At 44.4% G+C, this 27,282-nt stretch overlaps 1 protein-coding gene across 1 annotated transcript; it reads right to left on the reverse strand.

Moving 5' to 3' along the window:
• Positions 1 to 283: 283 nt before the first annotated feature.
• Positions 284 to 24,500, reverse strand: LOC129333962 (paramyosin-like). The gene is made up of 10 exons (XM_054985891.1): positions 24,427 to 24,500; positions 21,237 to 21,514; positions 14,020 to 14,098; positions 11,920 to 12,034; positions 9,408 to 9,592; positions 7,827 to 7,981; positions 7,022 to 7,163; positions 5,418 to 5,576; positions 1,889 to 2,056; positions 284 to 424 (listed from the first exon to the last, which is right to left on the reverse strand). Exons 2-10 carry the CDS (start codon positions 21,449 to 21,451, stop codon positions 284 to 286), a joined length of 1,359 nt encoding a protein of 452 aa, XP_054841866.1. The 5' UTR covers positions 21,452 to 21,514; positions 24,427 to 24,500.
• Positions 24,501 to 27,282: the final 2,782 nt, after the last annotated feature.

Here is a 27,282-nt window from a genome sequence, read left to right on the forward strand (position 1 = left end):
TCATGACAGCCCTTTCCCTTTATTTAGGGCCGAAGAATATATAAATGCTTTCAAATTAGTGGTCATTCATGATTCATCCAAAAGTCTCCTTAGATTTAATTAAACTAGTTTCATTATAGACTTTAATGTCTACTTTATGACTAAACTAAAAGGCCCAGTTTAATTCATCTCAAAATACAAAATAATTTGAAGAAACTATTTTAGAAAGAGGGAATTTCTTTTAGTGAGCCAGCAGAGTTTAATAACAGCTTCCCAAAGTTAACTAATTTTGAGTTGTTTGCTATTAACATACAGGAGAACTCTTCACTTTTTCCCCTTGCAGATGAGATGCTGTATCGACATGAGACTTCAAATTACTGAGGTCACTGGACAAGCTATTAGCATGACTGTAGAGACAATGGATTTCTTTTTCTTTTTCAGCGATCTAGGTAATGGAAAAAGACATTAATTCAGTGTACTACAATAAAGCTACTAAAAAGAAAAAATTAAGTCTACATACTTGACTGCCTGTGTAATCTTTTTTTAGGCACCTGGCCCTTGCTAAAAATGTTGCAAGAGATGCAGTAGTTCAGATACATAAGACTATGGCAGCAAACATGGGTAACATAATAATGGGTTAAATCTTTAGGTGAGAAGCTTCAGTGACTTTCATAGTTCCTTGGCTTTTCACAATGTTTGTCATTATTGCCCACACACAAGCCTTTAAAAGTGGCCCCATCCCACATAAGGCAGGTATGCTTCCACCCTTCTCATCTTTTTTGCTGCAGTAGTTTATGGTATCAATGTATAAGGTGTCTGGGGGTGAGGGAAGGAAGAAAGTAGCCCATATCACTTACTGGTTGTAGCTGTGGGAATTGGGAACTAGACATCCTACTGATATTTGCTATTTTACATACTGGCCACAACATAGAATGCCCCCCAAAAGTTTCCTATAAGAGAGTAAATTAAGCCACCCTCTTGAGTCTTTAGCTTTCTAGAAAATTAATATAAGCTGATGCTAGAGTCACAAAATTCTACATTGTGGAAAGCTGAATTTTGTGACGTGCAGACTCTTTAGAACTTGTTTCAGCTTCTGTGCTATTAATCTAGAAAGAGGTTACATTCAGTGATGGTGTCTATACTCCTGATCACTGGGAATCTGCTGGTCCCTGAGCTGTGATTCTATCTGGTATTTAAAATCTAAGCACAGTCCCCTTTAAAATAAAAGCTTCATAAGGTTCTGAATTTGGCATTTAATAACTATTTTAATGATTGCATGCTTAGACTTTAGAAAAGCAGTCTGAACAATTCTTAAAGAACATGAGTTGTGGATAGATAATCCAATTGCATTAAACATCTCTTTAAAGAAAACCTTTTTGGTATTTCATTAACAAAAGACTTGGGAAAATAAAGCACATCTATCAGATCAATATTTGTTTTGTGCAAGTTGGTTCATTTAACAAATGTTTGTTTTTTTTAGTAAAACTGCCATGTACAGAATCAAAAGAGCTTTATTTTGCACAGAGGGGGGAATATTATTTGATGCAGTTGCTCTCCCTTGTAAAGCCATAAACTGCTTTTGAGGTTTTTGAGTTTCAAAAGTTGTTGGCCAAGCAACAAGAATGGGTTGGCAGGCTGTGGGACTGTTTTTCAGCCAGTACAAGCCTGAATGCTTGACAGGCACGCAGAGCAAATAAAATGGGAAGATGAGTTACTATGCTGAATTGCAAAACTAGCACTTGGATCCGCTGGAAAAGCTCATGGAGGAAGTTGGCAGAGCTGGACTTTTCAAAGGAACTTGCTTTTTGTCCCCAAAACCTGCTCTGAGGAGCTGGAAAGCCTTGATAACAAATTGAACCATACTACCAGATGCTGTAATGATGAAGGGGAAGGCAGCATATATACATACCTGTTTATGCAAGTGAGAAACATATTCTACTAGATGAGTTTTTTCTGTTTGCAGCTTGGAGTTTTCCAGTTGAATGCTGGAGTGTTTTCTTTGTAAATCTCTTAATTGTGACTGAAGAGAGTGCCCAGTTTGATCCACAGATTCCTTGTCTTGCTGGAGAGATATTACCTGTTAGCATTTATTAATATTTAGTGTTAACACACTGCATAGATCATAGGTTGTTTACTATCCTCAATATATCTAATTCTCAACATGACCAAACCTGTGGTCACTTTAAGATAGAGACTGGAGCCATGTACAGATGAGACAGCTCTTTCTACAAACCTGAACAAAGCCTCTAGTGTGCAGAAAAAATCTGAAATTAAAAAAATTATATTGGGGGCTTAAAAACATTCAAAATAAAACAGCACCTGTACATTTAAGAATCAGATGATCTCTGCAGTGGACTTTGTGGGGGTTGCTATGCAACCGCGACAGTTGCCAGTTGAAGTCTTAAAAGCAGGGACTGTTTCCGCCTTTGATGGGGAGGACTCATCAGGGCCTGGCCTGGCAGCAGCCACAAAACAACTTGTTACCATGTGAGTTCCATGACTCATCCAGGCCTAGCTGCAGCTACCACATGAAAGTCAGTGTGGTAAAGTGGTTAGAGTTTCAGATTAGGATCTGGATGATCTAGATTTGAATCACCGCTTTGCTGTGGAAGCTCACTGGGTGACCTTGGGCCACTATCAGCCTAGCCTACCTCAGAGTCGTGGGGATAAGATACCAGGGAAGAGAATGATCTAAGCTGCTTTGGGTCCCCACTGGGGAGAAAGGTATGGTATAAATGAAGTAAATAAACATAAATTTAGCTCAAAATGGTGGCCAATAAAAGATGGATTGGTTAGTGGGTGGGAAATTAACAAAACACATAAAGGGGAGAAGATATGGGAACCGCCAGGAGGAGTGAGAGAGGAAATGGGGGGGGATATGGGTAAACTGATGCCCACCACACACACCCCACTGTGCAACTGGGCCTGGCCCACCAGCCAGCACTGTGCAACTCTGCCAGATTTTTCCCAGGGAGAGGCTGCAAGGGGGAGGGAAGGAATGGAAACTAATAAAGGTAGGGTTGGCTGGTGGATGGGAAGGAGGCAGGAAAAGGGGAGAGAGTGTGAGGACATTTAGGGAAAGAGAAAGTAAGACGGGAGGGGGAGATGAGATGCTGCCTTCCCCCTTTGTCAATATATCTAATTCTCAACATGGCTGGAACCATAGATACCACATACTGAAGTCATGAACAGGTATTTTTACAAACCTGAGAAAAGCCCCAGGTTTGCGGAAAATCATGAAATCTAAAAATTCTTTGGGCAGTTAAAACCCCACTCCCAAAACAATGCCTTTACCTTTAAGAAACAAATGCTCTCTACAGTAACCATTGTGAAGGTTGCCAGTCTTCACATGTTGGTTTCTGTCAGTAAAAGGGAGAAGGCAGCACCCCTTTTCAGGGCTGTTTTGACCTTTGAGGGATGGTTTATTAGGGCTAGACCAACCTGCAACCACAGGGCTACTTGTTATCACGTAAGTTGCAGGATTCATTGAAGCCCAGCTGATTACTTCTGTTCAACAGCAGCCTCCCCACAAAATCCAATGTGGTATAGTGGTTAGTGTTTCAAACTAGGATCTGAGAGACCCAGTTTTGGACCACTTTTCTGAGGAAGCTCACTGGGTGACCTTGGGTCTAGTCACACTCGGCCTAACGTACCTCATAGGGTTGTTGCGAGGACCAAATGAAGGAGGCAAGAATGATGTAAGCTGCTTTGGGTCCCCATTGTGGAGAAAAGATTATAAATAATAGTAAAAACTAATAAAGGTTTTGGGAAAAAATACAACAGGCTCTAAAAAGGGGAGGGTGGGCAGACATTGCCACCCGCTCCACTCCTGATCTTGGCCAGGTGAAGGGAGATGGGCATTGCCACCTGCTCTGTGCCTGATACCAGTCAGGTGAAGGGGAGGCAGGCATTGCCTCCTGCTCTGCACCTGATTCCGTCCGGGTGAAGGGGGGCAGGAATTACTGCCTGCTCCATGTCTGATCCCAGCTGGATGAAGAGGGGAGCAGGCATTGCCTCCTGCTCTGCACCTGATCCTGGCCGGGTGATCGCAGGAGATGGACATTGCCACCTGCTGCACTCCTGATCCTAGCTGGGTAAAGATGGGTGGAGGGCATTGCCACCTGTTGCGCTCCTGATCCCAGGTGGGTGAAGACGGCAGGGCCGTCACCCTCCACTCCTGATCCTGGCCTGGGCTTCCCACTGTGGCATGTCTCAGAGGTTGGGCTTCTTCTGGGCTTCTCTCCACAGCAGTGCCCTCTGGAGGCACATCAGGGTAGGAAATGAGTTGTCTGGAACACCGTTAGCCTTTTATATAGTAGGATATGGCTGAAGAGGGGGGCAGATAAAATATAAGCAGTTGGGCAAGTGAGTAGGAAACTTTGAAAGGCTGCCAGGAGGAGGAGAAAGGAGAAACTGAACTTCCCCCTGCAAGTCCTTGCAACTGGGCCCATCCTGGCATATTTTCCAAGGAAGAGGCTGTCGGGATGAGAAGGAGGGAACCTGAAGATGTGAGGTGGGGCAAATAAGCTAGGTTAGCTGATGGGTGGGAAGAAGAGAAACAGGAAAAGGAGTGGCAAGACTATTGGGGCTTTCAGGGAAGAGAGAGGGGAAATAGTAGGGGAGGGAAAAATCTGATGGTCCCCTGCTGGTCACTACATAAGAACAAGAAGCTCATTTAGAAGTGATACCTAGCTAAAATAGCAATAGCAGTAATATTGCTAACTTTTTTTTTTGGCAAAAAGGTATAATTTCAGTTGAATTTAAAGACCTGGTTTTGAAAACTTTCAAAGTTAAATTAAAAAACAAAACCTTCTATATAATGCTTGCTTAAAAAACAACAACATAATAGTAGCAGCAGTTTAACTAGTGGTCACCACCATTTAGGCATTTTTTACTTTAAAAATCAGCTAATTGTGTAAAGCCATTCTACCTAATGAGTGGAATAACGAGGACAGAAATGTACCAGGGCCGAGAAATAATTGTCTGATCTGAAATACAGGTGTGTTGGGGGAAGGGGATATAACTCCTCCAGCTTCTCTACATCTCTTTTTATGGCACCCTTGTAATTAGGGGAAATGATCACAATTTATAGAAAAAAGGATGAAAAACAGAAATGTAGGCAGCAGTGAAAGTGATCAGGCAATTGTACACACAGACTAAATTAGGCTTATGGGAAGACAGACGGATGGGGAAGTACTAGTATATGATTCGCAACAAATTTCATGCCATACACAGTGTTAGCTCGTCACTAAGTGGGGAATGTCGTTCAAAGTGGTGGTGCCCAACTAAATTCCGTTTTACTAGCTAAATAAACTTTTCCATTAAGGACTTGATAGTCAAGTGCTCTCCTTTTTCATTTTTATTCTCCAAATTTCAAGTGTGCCGTCACGCTTTATGCTCCATCAGTAGTAGTACTAAAAACATAATTGTGTAATGACCTGATCCTGTGCCTTAAGAACCCTCTTTCTGCAGTCCTGGAGTAGTGTTGTCAAGTAGGTAAGCTCCATTTCAAGATGCCGTTCTTCTTCTTTTCCTGATACAAGCTCAGACACCCTTCTTGAATGGGAGGTATTTTCTTCTTCTCTCAGCTTCTTTTCCTATAGCATTTGCAGGAGTTAGAATATACACTAGCTAAACCAGCATTGCACAGGATGGGTGCGGGTACAATCTCACCCTTGTAACTATTCTACTTGTCTTCTCTCCTTACACTTCATAGCATACTTGTTCTAGACATTTTGAAGCTAGAACACTATACATGCAATGACCATAGCACTGTCTTGATCATACATGGGACAATTCCATGTACAATTTGCATATATGGCTGTAACATCTACACTTAAAGGTTTGCATATTCCTTATGACTGGACAGTGTCATGTGCAAGTGATTAGTCATATATGTGCTGCTATGAAAAGCAGCACATGTAGTTTTCTTCAGAGTGTGACAATGGTATATGCCATGCAATAGTATAAATGCAGCCTGCCATTTTATTTGGGATTAATGGAGTTCATAGGATGGAAAACTCATCCTATGAAAACAGTTTGAGGGGAAGGGCCATAGGCTTATGGAAGCTTACAATGCTTCCACTTTCATGTTATAATATGAAGCCAGTTCCAGAAAAATAAAAGTGCCATGATTTTATGTATTAGCCATTCTGAGTGTTCCACCTATGTTATTTCCTGGCAGTTTTGTCTCTGCCACTTGTAGGGGAAATCAACACAGATTGAGTGTACATGTTGACTGGCCTACAGAGATCAAATGCAGTTAATACTTCAGAGCTCAAGATGGAAAAAAGTCTCTGCAGATATACCCTTGGAGATAGTATCTGAGCTCATATTCCTATAGGCTTTTCACATCTTGGAGATACAGGCTGCTATTGTGATTCACAGTGTTCTTCCCAATGCACACTCGGGTTTCTCCTTAGGAAACACAAATTCTGGATTTCCAATATGGAAATGTACAACTTTTCATATCACATTCAACAAGTCTACTATCGTGTTGCTGCTTTGTAAACTAGCAGTTTTACCTTCTTCAATACATGTAGCCTGCAATTGCTGCACAACCAATAGTGTGTTTCATAACAGCTACAGAATTATAAATTAGCTGCCATTTCATGCCCTGGTCTATCTGCCATAAAAAATATTTTATTAAAGCACAGCAGTCTCCAGCAGCCATAAGCCAACAGACATGCATACAATACAACTTAGATGTCTCTCATCCAATTACTAGCCAAGGTCAACCCTGCTCAGCTTCCAAGATCTGGCAAGATTAGGCTTGCCTGGGTTATCCAGGTCCTAAGAAAATTCTTATGCATGCATGCAGGTTACGGGAAAACTTATACATGCATGTATTTTCAACTAGTTAATAAACACACAAATACATTTATTTCCAAGTTTTAGAAGGGAATAGGCATGTGATCTTTTCTAATCATTTTCAAGTTAAAGCCCCTGAAGGTAACTTCCTTGATAGCCGATGGAAACTTACCCTGCTTAGTTGTCGGGTTGCTTCCAAAACTTGGGTTTGTAAGAAGCCATTTTCCCTTACCAGATCTCCACAGTCTTCTGCCATCTTGTTGTGTAAGTATCTATCCTCATCAGCTGAAAGCTCTCTCTCTTTGAGTATTTGCTTTAATTTTTCAGCCTCCTCTCTAGGTGCAAGTAATTTTGAATATTTAGACACAAATCTGCTAAAAGGTATTGAGAGGGGAAACAAAATTGCCAAATATGTTACATTGCTCATAGCCAAGCAAAGGTAGAGTAGTTCTAAGTGTGCTTTCAGTGAACTGGACATAGCAAGCCCTAATTTTCAAAACTGTTTGCTATTTCATATATGACAGCTACAAGCTTTAAGATGTGAATTTTAGGCAACAGCCCAATCTGTTTGTTTCTACCATCTAATATTAAAGGGTATTTGACTTCTGAATACGGATGTATAGAAACATGGAAATACTAAAGGGTGGTTTTTCTCTCCTTCACTCCACCCCTGCTCTTTATGGTAAAAGTTGTACTATGAGACAGTTTGGTGTAGTGGTTAAGAATGAGGGACTCTAATCTGGAGAGCCAAGTTTGATTCCTCACTCCTCCACTTGAAGCCAGCTGGGTGACCTTGGGTCAGTCACAGCTTCTAGGAGCTCTCTCAGCCCTACCCACATCACAGGGTGTTTGTTGTTGTGGGGATAATAATGACATGCTTTGTAAACCGCTCTGAGTGGGTGTTAAGTCGTCCTGAAGGGCGGTATATAAATCAAATATTATATTATTTTTATACATTCCAGCCAATGGCCATGTAGAGTGAATAGTATATGCTCAGTTGTTCTGGAAATGTTGACAATGTTTTTAGATGTCCCTACCGAAGTTCTTTAGCAATATGCTGTTGTGTAGACTGGCCACCAGTCAGATGCGTCTCTTCTAGCTGCTGGAGTAAAGCCTGCAACTGTATACATTCCGATCTGCTTTCTGCAAGTTTTCCTTCTGCATCCTGGAGCTTCTGAATCTGCTGCTGAAGCTGAATAAAGAACACTATAGAAGTGAATGGTAACCTTACGCCAAGTTTATGGTTGTTTGATGCTTAAGATAAAATGTTAGTGACAGTCAAATGTAGGGCCTTTCCCAATCTGTTTCTTACATGGATCCAAATCTTTCCCAATCTGTTTCTTACATGGATCCAAATGATTTTTCCAAGTTGCACACCTGCTGCAAGGATATCACACTGCAATGCATTTAGATCTTGCTGGATCAGGTTATGTACACCCATTGGTATTGGCCTGTGATGTCATTAGTGATGCAACATTACAATCCATGCCAGTACAGATTTGGGCATTTACTACAGTCTTGGGTAGTTTCTGGCTGGCAGCTGATATAGCATAGCAGCAATGAGGATTTTGCATGGTGGGCTTCCCTGCCATCCCCATCCCCCTGCCGCACTACTGGAGCTTTTTCCATTTTAAAAAAAATGGGGGGGGGGGCGAATGGCCACCACAGGGACAAGAACAGAAGAAATGCCTGCCATGTGGGTAGGGACCAGGAAAATCCAAACTTTCTCACCCATGCAGCAGCCATCCAGGCTTTGCAGTGTTCTTTCCCAAAACTTTGGAGCAAAACAGGTTTGTGAAAGATGGGAGAAAAGCTGAGGAAACCCCAGGAAGTGCACAAATGCACCACGGTGCTGGGGCGAAGGAAGAAAACAACCTCTTTCCAACAGAATCAAAGACAGGTCAAATAACTTGTGGAAAAGTTCTTTGTCACTTAAAATTTTTAAGACTTCAGAGGTTGCATTCTCCTCTTGTCATCTATTGCAATACTGAAATGCTTAACCTGTATTTTTAAAAAGCAGAAATGAAGTACATCCTGCATATTCTGTCATGTCATAGTAATCTTTACTTGAATTTTATTTTCATTTGCAGGTCTCCCCCTTCGGTGCAAAACCAGTGCGAGCGTGCCTACAAATCCCTGTTTACATGTTTTAAAATAATGCTGTTGTCTGGAAATACCACAGGTGGTTAGGAGTTACTCTCCCAGGAAAAACGGTGGTTTTATGAAAAGAATGAACACTCTTTTCAGAAATCCCAAGCCTTTTCACAGAACTAAAGCTTCTAGTGTACTTTGAGAAGTTTGTTTTATCTAACACAAAAAGACCCAAAGAATCAAGTTTTTAAATGTTTGATTAAGAAAACAGAATCAGAGTTTATTCTTCATCTGATGACCTAAAACTAGTTTATATCAAAGCACTATACTCTGATTTCATTAGCAAATAAACATTCTCTGTATAGTTGAAATTTAGTTTCTCTGACTGTTGTGTTAGAAGTCAGAAGCCTGCATCTTTTCACCAAAAGGTGGTCCAAACCTCAATCACTTGGAATAATATAGCAACTGTCTTCTACATCAAATGCATTTTTAAAAGCTTAATTTATGACCAAACTATAATGGCTTACCTGAGTTTCTAAAAGATGGACATTATGTTCTTTTTCCTTTACTGTATTTATAGTTTTCTGTAGTTCTTGCTGGATGTTTAGCAGTTCTGCTTCTTTGTGCAAGACATCCTGGGTGGAGAGGGCAGCCAGTTTCTTCAAATTTGTGGCATCTTCTATTAATACCCGTTTTTCTTGAGTATTTGCATCTGCAGGAAATCATCAGTTTCACCCCACACATTAAAATCTTGACAAACTACTCAACGGGGCTTACTCTTGGGAAAGTGATCTTAGGATTAGAAGGTACTCAGCTATTCCTAAGAATACAATCATTGGGTAAAATGAAAACAATCATGATTTTGAGCTGCCAGAGAGAAAGCAGTACCTCACTGCTGTTAATGGGTCCTTTATAGCTGGGAAACCATGCCAGTTAAAGCTGCAAAGTGATTTATGTTACCTGTTCAAGATTAGGAACTACTGAAAAGTATCCAGGAAGTTTTAAGGCAGAGTCCTGGCCTCAAGACCCTGGTTGCTTGTTGTAGTTTCCCTACCATTTCCAAATGATTCTTTCCAGAGCTGGTAGAGCAATGCAGGTGTCTGTGAGTATGCTGGAACTGGCTTTGACTAGCAGTATAATTTATTAAAATAACCCCAACAAAATTAAAAACAATTTACTATACAAATAAAGTAAGGCCATCCTAAATGACAATTATGCTCTTAAAAAAATCCAGTATTTTTCTGGCCCCCATGAAATTAACCATACTTCCCCCCCTCCCCCGCCACCCTCTAGGGTTCAAAAAGTTATTTAAAAAACAAGTTTTACAGCCTCTCTGCAACACCAGTAAGTTAGGAACATTCCTTATACCTTCTGAGAGGCTGTTTCATAATACGGGGGCTGCTACTAAGAAGGCTCTGGTACAATCCATGGCTGAATACATCATGGTAAGGGGAGGGATCAAGAGCAGAAGCTGGTCAGAAGAAATAAGATGCCACATGGGCTCCTATAGGCAAAGGTAGTTCTGGTAAACAGGCTCCAGGTTTTGAAAATCTCTAAGAGTCAGAAATATATTGGCAACCAATGCAGAGGTCTTAAAATGGGCAATTTGATCCCACTGTCTCACTGTACCATAATAAAGCCTGGGAAAAAACCCATCAAATATCAGACATGGTAATCTGAATCTTGGTATAAAAAAGTATTAAAATACAATAAAGGGGCGGTCTCCACACAAAGTCATATAACTAAGGCAATCCCACAATTGCAAGAAGCCCCAAAACACTACCTGGTGTTAACAAATATATGAATCTATTTTGAACGTAATAATCATCAAGGTAAGTCAATGTCCAATAGTAATAAACAAGGTAAGTCCATACTAGTTTTCAATTTTCTAACTGGTATAGTTCATCTGAGTTCTCTTAATTTCAGGTGGATGCTGGTGGTACGTCAGTGCTCTCCGAGGCAGTCTGAGCTCCCGTCGTTGACTTACCTTTATGATTATTATGTTCGAAATAGAATCGTATATTTGTTAACACCAGGTAGTGTTTCGGATCTTCTTGCAATTGTGGGATTGCCTTGGTTATATGATAAAAAGTATGAAAGCCAGCAGTATATCTAGCCATGAACAGATAAACAAGGAGTACCAGAAAAATGTAACTAAGAGTCTTGGAAGACTATTTCTACCACCATGTATCACTGGGTTTGGGTTATCAACACAGGGAAAATAATTTGTACCCCAACCCAGTTTGAGTTTATAGAAAAGCTAAGCTAGGGCACAATATGAATGGTCTTGCACAGTAAAAAATAAATTAAAAGTAAGGCTGTGCCAATAAACAGCATCTGCCTCAAATATACATCAAATTTATGTCTGTAATTCCTTATCTGGCAAGAGATACCTAGATAGAAATCTGCTTACACACAAGGACCTCCTGTGCTAGATTCAAGTGGTAATTTATCACTCAAACAGCTGGTACATACAACTGTACTACTGCCCCCACTTGTGTCTGAGGGCAGAGCTTTGCTTAGAACTGCAGCTTTTCCAATGAGAGTTATGTCATGCAAAATTGTGGGTAGTGGATGACTTGTACAATGTGTTCTCTACAAGAATAATTGTATCTGCTTGGGGAGAGAAACGACATGTTTGTATCTACCTACCTCTTCCCCAAGGCAAAAAGTCAGTCATATGCCAAAGAAAGCCTTACAGCGTTTCATATTACAAAAATGTGTTAACTTCAAGGAGAAGTAGGCCAGTAATGTCAGGCAGCAGATCGACCCTGATGGGAAGGCTCCTTGGCTCCACCCCTGCCAGCACAGTCTCCTGCATAGACCATCCTACCTGATCATAATTTATCATTTCGAAAAGGTTAGTAATTTGCTTATTTTCTTCTTCTCTCTCCATTCCTTATGTATCACATCTCTTAGGCTGTAAAGCATTATGTTAATTTGAAAAACCACCATCACTGCATTGGCAGAAAATATTGGCAGATATTGAAAATCAAAATGCCTGTAAGTGTAACCACCAACGACACAGTTCTTTATTACCAGAGAGTGTCTGAAGATGCCTCTGCATCGCTTGTATTTCAGTCTCAAATGTCTTGCAGCTGCCTTCTTTCTTAGCAATTTCCATTTGAGCTGTGTTGATTGTAGCCTCTAATTCCTTTGTATGAAAAGATATAGATCAACCCCTTACGACATTTTTTTGGAGTGAAATGCAGAGTTTTAAGATGTAAACAGCTGAAGTTAAATCACAGCACTTGATTCTGCATGCTGGTTCTTGATCTGGTATTAAGATGTGCACATCTAGTCCAAAGTATATTTGATTCCTAACACAGTTTCTGCATCCACACTTCTCTTTCTGAACTGGGCCAAACTTGCTAGCTGTAAAAGATCTATATGCAGGCACATCCCCTCTATTTTTTTAACAGAGAGATGATGTCCTGGAATAGTAATTCACAATTTAAAATAGAGAATCTGGCAGTATAAGCCAGAACTGAAAGGCCCCAAAGGTCATAGGTTTCATTATGAGTGAGGCAGAGCTGCAACAAAAGCATGCTTACTTTATGCTTCACAACTCAACACCTCTTTCTTTTCCAATTTCACTCATCAGGAATTGTCTGTAGCAGATTTGTTTTCCATCTGGCTTGCAGCACCTGCCTTAAAGTGAAGTATTTTGCTTTTTGTTTTTGAGAGGAGTCCATACTGTGTGATCCAACTGATAACAGAAGAGAGTAAGTAGGTTTTGCTGGAAAATAGACTCTCAGTATAATCCTAAAGAGAGCTACACTTTTCTAAGACCTCTGATTTCCATGGATTTAGAAAGGATCTCTGTTTAGGATTACACTACTTGTCTATTCCATTGAGTTTACTCTAAGCTACAGAACATATGAATACCTTACAAAATTGATTAGTTCACCTATGTATCTAGGACCAGACTATATTATTACAGTAATATTAATCTCCATTTCTCCAAACAGAATTGCAAATGTTATAAATACATAAGATTAATTTTAAGGTGATATTATTTCTATGAAATAAGCAATTTGTGGGTATGCATATTTATTTATGTCATTTATAGTCTGCCTTTCTCACTGAGACTCAAGGCGGATTACACAGTATGAGATTAGTACAATCAGTATCCAAGTACATTTCAATACAGTATCAAGGATATTTCCATAAACAATGCCATAGGGTAAATAGATACAAGTTTAGAAAGACATAGCATTAGCAAGAATCCAATAAAAAGTAGAAGAAATACTGAAACAGAACATAATCAATTCTAGGACTGACATTAGACAATATAAAGCACAGGTAGTACATAGGATTACATATTTAAAGCAACAGATAATATGTTGCTTTAATAATAACACGGTGGTGAAGTCTATGGTCCCTAACTCATTAGTGAAGCATCTGAGACCCCATCCCTACAATACAGCCCTCCCATTTGAGTAAAAAGCCTTTTTGAATAATTCGGTTTTGCATCATTTGCGGAAAGCCAGGAGAGTGGGGCCTCTCCTGACCTCCTCAGGCAGGTTGTTCCACAGGGCAGGGGCCACCACAGAGAAAGCCTGTGTACAGGTTGTTGTTGATTTCATCTATTTGCAGCCTAGTACCTGTAGGAGAGACCCTGTTCAGATGAGCTAAGCTGCTGTGGAAGAACATAGGGAGAGAGGCGGTCCCATAGGTATGCCGGACCAAGGCTGTGAAGAGCTTAATGTATAACACATACAATTCAGGGAAGTAGGGAAATAACAGAGCCAAGTGCAGATGCTTGTTTCTGCATATGCATGCACACTTCTCCTGACCTCTCTTCTCTCAGCCACAGCCCTTCATGCCATAATAACACTTTGTAAACCGCTCTGAGTGGGCATTAAGTTGTCCTGAAGGGCGGTATATAAATCGAATGTTATTATTATTATTATTATTATATCATATGCTACTCCAAGAGGTCCTTGATTTTATGAATTGCTTGTTGAGGAGGAGGGGCTAAAGGAGAAAAAAGGGTCCCAATTCCTGATACATGTGAAACACTAGTGTGCAGGCCCTTTGAATCCCTGTATTTAAGAGAGGCAATTAACACATTTTAAAATAAAATTAGTTAAAGCTGGAAATGTACAAGAACCTTGTGAACACTTAGGTAGTTACCTTCATTTTCTGCAGTATTTTTTCAGCTTCTCTGGTAATGCTTGGTTGGATACTTGTGGCTTTTTTAGCCTTCTCTCTGGTATATGATGTGTGATTAAGGAACATTAGTTCATCTTCGTTCTTCTGTGCCTCCACACATGGGGACTGCGCAGGCGCAGGCCAGCCGCCGGAGAATTTTCTAGAGCTTCCATGGCTCCGAAGGGGCCGTTTGTCGCGCGCCTCAGCGACCGTTTTCCCGCCCAAACGGTCACGTGATCCTCCAGCGACCAACGGCCCCTTCCCTCAGTTCTCTTCTTGCCGCCGCTTGGAGAGAACGTGAGCTTCGTTGCTCTGTGCTTTTGTGCTTCGTGCTTTATTCTGACTGATTGCTTGGCTTTTGACTTCGGACTTCGTGACCTCGACTATTCTTCGGATCTCGTTTGGACTTTGTTGTGGACTCGGTAATTTGACTCGGACTGTTTTTGACCTTCCTTTCGCGTGCCCCTGAAGATGGCCTCAAAGGCTCTCTTCAAGCATTGCCTCCAATGCCACACGAAAATGGCCAAAACCGATGGCCATGAACTGTGCCTGTTCTGTTTGGGAGAGACCCATAATGTGACGGCCTGTAAAATTTGCCAGGGCTTCACCAGCAAGGCCCGGCAGGAGCGCAAGGCCCGATTGAATTCCTCCCTGTGGCAGAAGGTCATGTCCGGAGGCGCTCCGTTGCCCTCCTCCAAGGCCGGCCCAAGCCCCTCTGCCGAACGGCATTCCAGAGCTGGCTCAGTGGCCTCCGCGAGGTCGGGGTCGAAACCGCGTCCCCCGAGTACCTCGGCGTCGAGAGCGGCCTCTCCAGCGCAGGGACCGGTGCGGCCGCCCCGTAGCGCGTCATCTACCAGGTCGGATCCGAGACCAGCTTCGGAACCGAGGATCCTGGTACCGAGTCCCCGGTCGGAACCGACGGTCGGATCGGTTCCGATGAAGCCTAAGAGGTCGAAGCCGAGGTCCCCTTCGAAGGCGAGGAGCGCGTCGGTTCCGAGGTCTTCTTCGGAACCGGCGAAGAAGAAGAAGAAGACCAAACATCATCGGTCGCCGCATCCCGCTCCCCAGGAGGAGGTCATCGTGCTTCCTCACACGCCTTCCCCTCATCTGGATTCCCCCGAACCAGAGGAACTCGCCGTGCCAGTGCCGGATCCGATGGCCTTCGAGACGGTGCCCGCGGAATTCTCGTCGGGGCCGGAGCCGAGCCCGCGCCGTCGGATCCGACCATCGCCTGCTCTTCGGTCGCCGAGGCTGGAACCGAGCCCGTCTCCTCGTCGGAGCCGTCCTTCCCCTGCCCGTCCGTCTTCACCAGCTGCCGGTCGTGAGCGACGTCGGTCTGGGGACAGTGTCCGATCGGCCCGGTCCACTGCGTCCCGACATCGACAGGCCTCCTACCTCCCCTCGCCATACCATTGCCAGTGGGAAGGGGCACCTGCGGGTTTCTCCGTGTCGGAACCGAGGCCTTCGACATCGAGGTCGACGTGGGCTCCCCCTCCGCACCAGGTTCCGGAATCCCAGCTCGGTTCCGATGAGGAGGATGTGGAGAGCTTTGGCGGCTACCAGTCGGAGTCCTGGTCCGAACCATCGCCAGCTGAGGAGCTGGTACCATCTGCGGACTCGCCATTCGAGGACCTCCGCATCTACGCCGACCAGATGGCAAGGATGGCCAAGGCTCTCGAGATGGACATCTCCTCGGCAGTTCCCCAGACCAAGGACAAGCTCCTCAAACGCATTTACGGAGACAACCCGGCGTACGTTGGCTTCCCCATGCTCGAGGGTCTTGAGGAAATCGTGGAGAAGGTATGGCAGGTGCCCTGCGATCAACCTCCAACATCCAAGAGGATTGAGCAGCTCTACAAGATCAAGCAGGGTACCTGGCCGGCGTTGGTGAAACACCCTCCACCTTCCTCCTTGGTCACAGAGGAGTTCAACCCCAGGCGATCGGGTCACTCCTCGGTACCTGCCGATAAGGAGGGCAAGAAACTGGATGCCATGGGCAGGCGCCAGTACATTGTTTCTTCCCTGGGTCTGAGGATTGCCAACTATCAGACCATCATGGCAGGGTACCAGCTGTACCTCTGGGAGAAGTTGGCATCCTATACACGAGACCTCCCTCCTGAGCAGAAGGCTGTGGTGTCCCTGCTGCAGACAGAGGCTGTGAGGCTGTCTAAGCAGCAGATGAACGCTGGGAGCCACGCTGCTGACACTGCTGCTAGAGGGATGGCTTCGGCGGTGGTCCTCAGGCGCCACTCCTGGTTGCGGTCTACGGCCCTGTCCCAAGAGGTGCGTTCCAGAGTGGAGAGCATGCCATTTGAGGGGGACTCGCTCTTTTCCAAAGCGACCGACGAGACCCTGAAGAAAAAGAAGGAGGACCGGCAGACGGCGCGGTCTTTGGGTCTGGCTCCAGCGGACAAGCCCTCCTCCAGGTCACGGTACGCTCCCCGATCTGGCCCTTACCATTACCAGGGCAGATACCATCAACAGCGGCCGGGCTACCAGCAGTATCCTGCCTACCAACAGCGGCCCTACCCTCCCGCACAACAGCAGAGGAGGCGTCGGCCCTTCAAGCCTCGTCCGGCACAACAACCGGCCCAGCAGAAGGATCAGCAGGGCACCGGGAGGCAGTACTGACGGGTCACGCCAGCCGTATCCCCGAACTTTTCGGACAGACTTAGTCCACTCCTCTCTGAGTGGGAGTCAATAACATCTGACTCATGGGTCTTAACAATTGTTGAACTGGGATACGGGCTGGAGTTCGTTGAGCTGCCTAGATGCAGTTCACCCCTGACGGCTGTCAATAACACTATGGCCGAGCTGGATGCGGAGATCGTGTCGCTCTTGGCCAAGGGTGCTGTGGAAGAATTGCCCTATGAGGACTCTGTAAAGGGATTCTTCTCTAGGTTCTTCCTGGTCCCTAAGAAGGATGGGGGCTTACGTCCCATCTTAGATCTGAGGGGCCTTAATGCCTTCCTCAAGGTGACCAAATTCAAAATGGTAACGTTGGCGGCTGTGATCGCCTTGCTGAAACAGGGGGATTGGTTTGCGGTTCTTGACTTAAAAGACGCATACTTTCACGTGGGCATACGGAAGGAGCACAGGAAGTACCTGAGCTTTGTTTACCGGCAACGGGTTTTCCGGTATAAGGTGCTCCCCTTTGGCCTGTCCACTGCCCCACGAGTGTTCACTAAATGTGTGGCCCCTGTGGTTTCCTTCCTACGGGAAGAAGGCTGTACCATCTTTCCGTACCTCGATGACTGGCTCATCGTGGCTGAATCGGAGTCTAGGCTGGTGCAGGACATTGGCTTGGTACTTAGCACTTGCCAACGCCTGGGGCTCCTGGTGAACTTGGAGAAATCCAAACTGGTGCCCAACTGCAAAGTGTCCTACATTGGTGCACTGTTAGACTCTGTGGAGGGTAAGGCCCTGCTCCCCTTGGAGAGGGCTCGGTCCCTAAGGGGTCTAGTGTCCATGTTTAAAAGGAACCGGTTCCAGTCTGTGCGCGCTATCCAGTGCTTACTAGGGCATATGGCAGCGGCCACCTCTGTGGTGCCTTTCGCTAGGCTGCGTATGCGCCCTCTACAGAACTGGTTTGTGCGGAGGTATGATGCTCTACTGCACCCTCCGTCCCTCAAATTCTCTATCCCGAGGGTCATCCTCTCCTCCTTGGACTGGTGGCTGTCTGATGACAACTTGTTTAGAGGGACCCCTTTCGGGTATCAACACCATGACATCACGGTTACCACTGATGCCTCTCTGTTGGGATGGGGGGCTTACTGTGGTGATGTGTCGGTGCAAGATGTCTGGTCTGACAGGGAACAGACCCTCCATATCAATGTGCTTGAACTAAGGGCCATTCGTTTTGCACTTGTGTCTCTTACAGCACTGCTGAGAAATCGTCAGGTCTTGGTGCAGACGGACAACACGACTGCCATGTACTACGTGAATCAGCAGGGGGGCACAGTGTCCATGGCCCTGTGCCGGGAAGCCACACTCACTTGGCAGTGGGCTATCAAGAACGGCGTGTCGCTCCGTGCTATACACGTGGCTGGGTCGGACAATGCCCGGGCAGATGCCCTCAGCAGGGTCCCTTTACTGGAACACGAGTGGGAACTGAACGTAGAGTGCGTTGGGCCGATCTTCCAGATGTGGGGTCATCCAGTGATAGATGTGTTCGCCACTGCGGCGACCACCAAGGCCCACACGTTCTGTTCCAGGGCAGGGAGCGACCCCCTCTCTATTGGGGATGCCTTCCAGTTTACGTGGACGCAGGGCTTGCACTACATGTTTCCTCCGTTCCCCTTGATTCCCAGGGTCCTGTGCAAGATAGAGGAGGACGGGACGGACTGCATTCTAGTGGCCCCCTTCTGGCCACGGCAGGTTTGGTTCCCGAAGCTCCTGCGGATGTCCCAACGGACGTATGTGAGTCTGCCCCCTCGGCAAGACCTTCTCCTAAACGGGAGCCTGGTCCACCACGATCCAAGGAAGCTGCATCTAACGGCTTGGCGGATCGTTCCTCCCCGATAGGCTTTACTGACGAGGTACAGAGGGTCCTCCTGAATGCTCGTCGGCCATCCACTAGGCGCGCTTATGCGGCCAAGTGGCGCAGGTTTGAGCTCTGGGCACTTGCCAGAGGAGTGGTGCCTGACAACAGTCCCTTGGGGGTGGTGTTCGAGTATTTGTGCCACTTGCGTGGCCTGGGCTTGAAGGCTTCCTCCCTCAAGGTCCACCTGGCAGCGATATCAGCTGCTCACACCCGAGTTGAGGGTGCTACGGTGTTTTCTCACCCACAATCCCGCCAGTTCCTTAAGGGCATGTACAATCTTTACCCACCTGTGTCAGCGCCAGTGCCTCGGTGGTCACTGTCCTTGGTGCTCTCACATCTCATGTTGCCTCCATTTGAACCTATGGCTACATGCCCCTTGGATATGCTATCCTACAAGGTAGCATTCTTGGTGGCCGTCACATCGGCCAGAAGGGTCAGTGAGCTGTCTGCACTGCGGTCTGACCCTCCCTTTCTTGTGTTTCATCCCAACAAGGTGGTCCTGCGTCCCTGCCTTGGGTTCCTGCCCAAGGTGGTGTCCGCCTTCCACCTCTCGCAGGATATCTCACTGCCTGCTTTCTTTCCTCAACCCTCCTCTAAGGGGGAAAAGGCCCTCCATACCCTAGACTTGAAGAGGGCCCTAGCCTATTACCTGGATAGGACGAAGGGATTCCGCTCCAGTCCTCACCTGTTTGTATGTTTTGGGGCCAAGGACAAGGGTAACAGGGCTTCCTCACAGACCCTGTCTAGGTGGATTGTGACGGCCATTAGCAAGGCCTATTCCCTGGCAGGGGTGGCTTGCCCGCTTCATGTCAGAGCCCACTCCACGCGGTCCCAAGCATCCTCTTCGGCACTCCTCAGGGGGGTGCCCCTGGTTAACATTTGTAAAGCAGCCACATGGTCCTCTGCAGACACCTTTGTCAGGCATTACGCCGTTGATGTCAATGCGGAGCAGGATGTATCTGTGGCCAAGGCTGTCTTACACTCCCTCTTTTCCTGAGGGAGTTTTGGTATGACTTTCTTGACGTACCTGTTGGGTACCCTTGAGTGAAAGTGTGTATATATGTACCTGGGGGTGTGTATATATGTAAATATTGAGTATTTATGTGTCCTTACACAGTATTTTTACATAGATGTATATATGCATATCTATTTATTGTTGATCTTGTTTGCTTAATAAAATTGTGTTGGACTTCACCCCCGCCTTCCTTATTGTGTGAAGCTTGGTACACTCCCATGTGTGGAGGCACAGAAGAACGAAGATGAAAACAGGGTTAACATACCTGTAACTTATGTTCATCGAGTTCTTCTGTGCTGACACACAACCCTCCCTCCTACCCCGCTGTGAACTCCAATGCACAATACTGTGATGGCTGTAACGGATATTGGTGTTTTTAAGGTGTTACGGCTGAAGTGTGTTGGTCAAGCGGCGGCAAGGGAGAACTGAGGGAAGGGGCCGTTGGTCGCTGGAGGATCACGTGACCGTTTGGGCGGGAAAACGGTCGCTGAGGCGCGCGACAAACGGCCCCTTCGGAGCCATGGAAGCTCTAGAAAATTCTCCGGCGGCTGGCCTGCGCCTGCGCAGTCCCCATGTGTGTCAGCACAGAAGAACTCGATGAACATAAGTTACAGGTATGTTAACCCTGTTTTATGTTGGAAAGAACAGTTCACTAGTTTAACATTAACTCACTGGATCATGTTTTCTTTCTTGAGATCTTTGTTCTTTTCTTTAAATTCTTCTAATTTCTTCAGCACTAATGGTTGGAAAAGCCAACATCATATAGCCCCTTCTAAATGTAGGTTTGAGCAAGAGGAAAATGAACTTGCTAAAGCTGGGCAGCTGTGTTAGTCTGTTTGTAGGAGCAGAAAAGACCAAGGGTCTGTAAGACTAACAAAAATTGTGGTAGGGTATGAGCTTTCGTGAGTCACAGTTCACTTCACAGTTCACTAACAAATTTTGTTAGTCTTAGAGGTGCTACTGGACTCTTGCTCTTTGCCAAAACTAAACAGTTTTTAATTTTTTAAAAAAAGTTTATTTCTTAAAGTAATAAATAGAATTAAAAATGAGAAGGACAGGCCAGTGGAATATCCAGATGCAATAAGCTTCTGACGGCCAGTGCTAGGAGGCAACACCAGGGAAAGCCTTGGCCTTAATGCCACATCTGTTGACCCCCTGGAGCTACTGGTTGGTCACTGTGTAAAATAGAACGATGGGTCACTAGCTGGAACAGGCAGGGCACCTCTTATAACCTTCTCACAGCTTAATCTGCCCTTGCAGTTCCTCCTCCAAAACAGCCTCCATTTAAAATTGTGACTGGTATACATGAAAGTCCCATTTTTCCAAATGTATTGGAAAAAACTCTGTTCAGCTTACAAAGTACTACATGAAAAATTGAGAACTTACATTCTGTAATATTAACAGAAGGCATGGCATTTGTCTTTCCTAAATAAAGAAAAGTATGTAACATCTCTTTTCAAACAGAAAATTACTGATTTTTACAACAAACAAAATCAGTGTTGCAATCCCTTGAAGCAGAATATAGACCTGCTTTCTCAGTATTCCAGAACACTAAATGTGTAGTTTAAAGTAAAACTATTATTATATGAAATTATGAAATTACTGATTTTTATAAAAATCCCTTATAATCTGAAAGGATATAGAAATGATGTCTCAAATTCCAGTAAGCATATTTGTTTTTGCAAATTCTTGATGTATTCAACCTCAATTGAATTCAGAGAATCCATATTTCTGGGGGGAGGGGAAGAGACCACAGGAGCCAGAGAGGAACCGATCAAATATGGTAGTGCATTTTCAAATCTGCAGAATCTAATCAGCTCAGAAGACACGAAAGCTTCCATATCAACATTTTTCATCCCTCAGTACCATTGGAGGCAGGGGGCAGGACAAGCCATGTGCCAAGAAATCAATGCATTACTCTAAAAATATTAATTTTCAGAAATTAACACTGTCCTGCAAAACAGTATTAAAATAACCTTTTGAGAAAAGAACTTTTTAAATTGCATACTTTAATAGGGCTATATTAATTTTTTCATAAAATACTAAAACTGTCCAAGATAACATGTTCAGATGTCACAGTAGATGTCAAGACCTCAAGTAATATTCTGCATTTCTTTTCATACACAATGTGTGCTCTAATAATGATGCTGGGATCCAAAGAAGGGTTATGCTAGCCAAGTAGAATTTAAACCTGTTTTGCCTTTGAATAGCAGAACCAAATGCTTTCTCAAACTGTTTTTGAAATGCCTCCCATTTTCAAAAACAATTTGCCAGGTTGCTCGTGGAAGGGGCTATGGTAGAACAGCAGCTGTGTGCAGAAGGTCCCAGTTTCAATCCCAGCATCTCTAGCTAAAAAGATCAAAGCAGTTGATGCGAAAGAGCTCCGCCTGGATCCTGGAAAGCTGCTGCCAATCAGAGAAGGCAATATTGACCTTGAGGGACCAATGGTCTGACTCAGTATAAGGCAGATGCATGAGTTTATGTGACTGCTGTTTTTTTTTTTTTTAAAGATCCTGGCCAGAGTTTCCATAGTATACAAACATACCCCTTTTTGTTCATATGTTTTTAATTTTTATGGCAATGGAATGCATTTTCCATCATGGACTTTCCTTCAGTTTACAGAGTAAGAGTATTCTGTAATATAATTCTGAATAATTATCCAGAATAAGAGTTGCAGACCTCCAATCTCTGCCCAAATATGGTGATACACTTCTATTGCATAGAGTATTGGACTCCAAATGAGTCTGCTGTACATGTTAAAGAATTTTTTAAAACTTGGGTGAATTTTGCATGCCTTATGTAATGTAGGGTGTATGGAGAGATGAGTCCAGGAAATCACAGAGACCACTGCCCACCTTCTCTACAAGCCATATTGTGGAAGGATGTCAGTTCTATAACAGAATGGAGTTAACAGCAATCCACTGCTTGCAATATTTATGTTGTTTAAGTTGATAAAGATTTTATAGAACAATGAAAAATACTTGATTGCATTCAGGTTAAGCTTTTAAATAGAAGTGGCTGCTGGTGGCTTCTCAAGTTTTTATCTTGCTGAAGTTTATTGGAGTTCTTGATAGTACCATTACCTGCTTAAGTCAACGGTGAATATGGCCCCTTATTGCACTAAACAGGGGGCCCAGCTAAAATGGTCTGCCCATGAAGGCTCATGGATCCTTCTGGATTCCAAAACTTGGACTGGTTTAAATTGTTCCTCATGGGACAGACTCAAAGGGTTGCTATTGGAGACCAGCTATCCTCAGAGTGGGAACTATCTTGTGGGGTTTCACAAAGTGCATTCTTATGCCTTATGTTATTCAACTTCTATGTAAAGCCTTTAGGAGAACTCATTTGTAGCTATGGAACTGAGTGGCCCCAGTATGCAGATGGTACCCAGCTCCGTATCTCTCTATCCAAATCTCCTGGTGATGCAGCAGAGGTACTGAATTGCTGCTTAACAGTTGTTGTCACACACACACCCCAACCCAAAATGATGTTCCTGTGTCAGTGTCTGTTCACATTTACAGAAATCCTTTGTGGGATCTAGCCCTATATTTTATCTTACCTGATTTATACCTTGTCTTTCTCTCCAGTGACCCAAAATGGCTTACAGACTTCTCCTCTTCTCCAGTTTCCCCTCACAACAATCCTATCAGGTAGGCTAGGCTGAAAAAAAGTGACTGGCTCAAGGATACCCAGCAAGCTTCCACAGCAGAGTGGGGAACCGAACCTGGATCTCCCAGATCCTAGTCCTTCACTCTAGCCACTTCAGATGTCTAGGGCTGTATCCAGAAATGTGTGCCAACTCTCATTTAGAGCACCTCTTTCTAAATCAGGAATTTAATTTGTGATATGGCACTTTCCATTTAAAGAATCAAAGCTTGTTTTTAGATTAGGATGCTATTGTTCTTTTTACCTTATAGTTAACTGACGATTGTGAATGTAGCAAGGCTCTTTAAGAGAGCAACGGATGGTAAATTTCTTCAGCCTTTAAGGGCTAGTTCTCCCTTATCATGATTTACAACTAGGGTTGCCAACAGACCTGGAGAAAAAATGTCTTGATCCTTAAACAGAAGCCTGATAGGATTTTATTTGCCTCCATGTCATTAAAAACTCCAGCCACCTGTATTAAAGGAACACGAAAAGACACTATTCTCCAGGCCTGTTGGCAGCTCTGCTCTCCACTGTATTCAAATTGGCTAGGGGCACATATTGAGAAATGCTGCTGCCCCACTTTCTGAGGAAGACTGGCTACACAATCTTGCTTGTGTAGCCATTCATCTAACATAACAATTTGTACAGCAAATATGCTTTACATTTTTTACACATCCATTCCCTCTCCCGATTACATTACCACCAGGTAGATGGTTACGATGTCACTTTTACAGCTGGGGAACGGAGACCCTGGCTTAAATAGAGGCCTTGTACAAGAAAGCTGCATAAGTTCTAGTTGAATTGTGATTTGAACCTCTGGCTTTTTGTAAGGTCAGGCTCAGAGCAATTCCAGCAGGCACAATAATTGTACAGCGTCTTCAGTGTACAAAATGCTTCACATAGTAACAGTAATCCTGACACTAGTCCTTTTATGGTAGACCTTTATAAGCACCCCTGTGGTATAGATGTGGGGTGGGGGTAGAGCGGTATGCCTGTTTGAGCCTGTGCAGAGAAGAAACTTGATTCCATTTCCAGTGCTTAATGGAGTGAAGCTAGCTGCGTTTCCCCCTCAATAAGCTCTCAAAAACAGCAGGTCCTTTCGTTGAGTCTCCCCAAGGCAGATTTCCCCGTTCCTTTCTCCATACCGGGTGTTGAGATTCCTGACACCGGCAGACGTACTTACCAGCCCACATCACCTATTATAGCCCTCGGAAGGCGAGTGGAAACCCGCTCAGCGCCTCACCCTCGTGGTGCAAGCGCAGCCCGGTTTGCTTGGCTGGCTCCCTCCCGCTGCTATAGAAACTAGTCCCCTCCCGCCCTGCCGCCGCCGCCTCTTCCCCGCGTCCAAGCGGCTTCTTGTGCCGGGGAGGCGACGCGCGCCTCTTACGCCAAGGGACTCGCCTTACAGACTGGCTAGGCTTGTGCGCGCTGCTGCTCTCACGAGCGTGGGGCGGACTCGCTTTCGTCCTCCTGGCCAGTCCCCACGGCAAAAAAATCACCAGCCCCAGCAGGAGCCGGGCGTTTTCGTTGCTGACTTTTCACCAGAGCAATCCGAAGAGCACTTTTCGGGGGGGGGGGGGGAGTCGAGGTCATTGAGTAGATCTGCTCAGCACTGTACTGGTCGGAAGCTATTCAACGGAGTATCTAACCCCCAGGAAGCGGAATTAATAATCACCAAGCTTTGTTCCGTGGTCTTGACCTTTGCGGTTAAGTAACTTTTTATTAATCGCAACGTCTTTCTCTAGGCAATCATTCAAAGATACTTGACGAAGATTCTATTTTACAGTGACTGTCTCTCACAACGATTACTATGTATTTTGGAATATTTTTTTTAAATGGAAACAATAGTCTCTGTTGCAGGCTTAAATGGACGAGGTGGTAGAGGATATGAAACAAGATTCAAGTGCATCAAAGGAAAGAGGAGCTAAAACAAAATAAAATGCCTATTCTGCCTTTGAAGATATAAAGCCATCAATCAATCGGATATTTTCTGAACTTCTATTAGAATGCATCTGCCCTTTGTAAGTCAGACTGTGGCGGTGGACTCTCTCTCACAGCCTTTCACACCCTTGCCACCCACCCCAAACCTCCTTTCACAGGTTTGGGACTTCCCAGGCAGGTAATCGCTGGGAATCCACCACACACCTGTCTAGCCTCCCCTTTTGCAGGCAGGGAACACTGACCCAAATCCTCACAGGTCCCTTCTCTCCTCTTCCAGAGGCTCCACCAGAGAGGCAGCCAGCTCTCTGTATGTACTTCCCCTCAATTACAGCCCAGGGCTTTTAGGGGAAAGGGACATTACTTTTCCTAAATACACTGCCACCATTTAAATTTGGCCCATTTAACAGGACCAGACTGTTTGAGGGTTGTGTGTGTCTTATTTACCCCTCAACCAAATGATTGCAAGCCAGCCAGGGTTAAACAAAACAAAAATAAACTTTATCTACAAAGTAGAACACAAAAGTGAATGGATTTTAAACTAATAAACAAATTGGGGTTAGAGAATGATGTAGCAACAGGTTTGGAATCACGCAGCCATCTCTCTGCTGTCTCTCCTCAACAGAGTCAAAACCCTTCTCCACCCACAGCTTCCCAAAGCCTTCTTTCCCTCCAACAGACACTCTCACTAGCCTGGCCTGTCGGGAGAGGCTGAGCCGGAGTCAGTCCTGCCCGTCACACAGCAGAAGAAAACAAGAAGAAAGACAATTGCAGGCAATGACTGCTCTTTAAAAATACTTAAATATCTTCTGTCCCTCTGGTTTTTAATGCAACCTCAGCTGTCTAATTCATTTTTATGCTACTGCTCCTCTAGGAAGATCAGGGCACTCTTCCCAATTGCATACTGTTTAAAAATATTTCCTTGTATGCACATTGCACACTGTTTATATTCAGTCATACCATGAAGATCCTTGTGCTGTGATGGAAGCTGCTGCTGAAGCAACCTCTTAAAAGCCTCCTCTACCAATCAGATCTCTAATGGACAATCCAAAAATGCTTGGCAGGTGCCAGGAAAGGTGTCCATGTTCATAACGATGCTCACGGGCACCATGTTGGGGAATCCCGGTCCAACCTAATTAAGTCTGCATAACTCCTCTTTTCCATCTTAAACTCTCAGAGACTGCAGACCTGGGCTTTTCCATCAGACGCAGCAAGATCTGCTTTTCTCCTCCCATCCCTTAACAAAAAATGCCTATTCTGGTTAATATTCTTCACTCTTGCATAAAAATATTACAGAAAAGTTGTATGTTTAAAAATTAAGAAATCATTTTAATATGCTGATGTAAGACCTGTATTAATAAAGGTCTCATGTTAGAACATTAAAGTATTTTTTTCTTTTTATTGTGTATCTTTTCACTGTAGGATTTTTATGTAAGAACTTCTGTTATCACAGTAACAATATGATCCTATTTCTATTTACTAGGAAATAAATCCTACTGAGATAACTGAGGCTTATTCCCAAGTAAGCATGCATAGAACTACAGTCAAAAAAGGCAATCACTGTGCACTTTAGAAGTAAGACCATTGAACACAATGAGATTTACTTCTGAACTAACATGTATAGGATAATGTACAGCTGCAGTCTTCCCAGTACATCCTATGGATCTCCATAGCACTGAATGTTGAGCAAACATATTGAGGATTATTTTCTGCCATTTGCAAAAATGGTCAAATGGATCAACGCAGAACACAAATACGTAGAATTAATTCAATAATCCGCATGCAAAGTTTTGTTGTACCATTTTGTATCTGCATCATAGGGAGAGAATTAAAAGTAAAAGAAACCAAGAGGGAAGCAAAATAGAAGCTGTGAAAGCATGTGCTGAAAACAAGGCCATAGACGTTGTTGGGACCACTTTTAGCACCTGAGTTTGCATTCCTGCAGTCCCAGACTAGCCATAGGATGTGCTGCTGCAGCTTAGAGGAATGGGCTTTTCAGTGGTTCTTGATTTGGTTTATATGACTTGTCAGTCCACATGAAGGTGAAGAAAAGGCCAAAACCTTCTCAGCTGGAATTCACACATTTCCACCCACAGCATTT

Source organism: Eublepharis macularius, chromosome 7 (genome assembly GCF_028583425.1).
Source record: "Eublepharis macularius isolate TG4126 chromosome 7, MPM_Emac_v1.0, whole genome shotgun sequence".
NCBI classification, from domain to species: Eukaryota; Metazoa; Chordata; class Lepidosauria; order Squamata; family Eublepharidae; genus Eublepharis; species Eublepharis macularius.

Excerpts from the sequence above, each read along its gene's own strand:
- LOC129333962 (XM_054985891.1), bottom strand. The coding sequence starts at position 21,451 with ATGAAAAATGTTGATATGGAAGCTTTCGTGTCTTCTGAGCTGATTAGA. Across the intron at positions 14,099-21,236 it reads GAATTTGAGACATCATTTCT|CAGAGAGAAGGCTAAAAAAG; the intron begins ATATCCTTTCAG and ends CACATCATATAC. Across the intron at positions 425-1,888 it reads TTTCTCACTTGCATAAACAG|ATCGCTGAAAAAGAAAAAGA; the intron begins GTATGTATATAT and ends TCCATTACCTAG.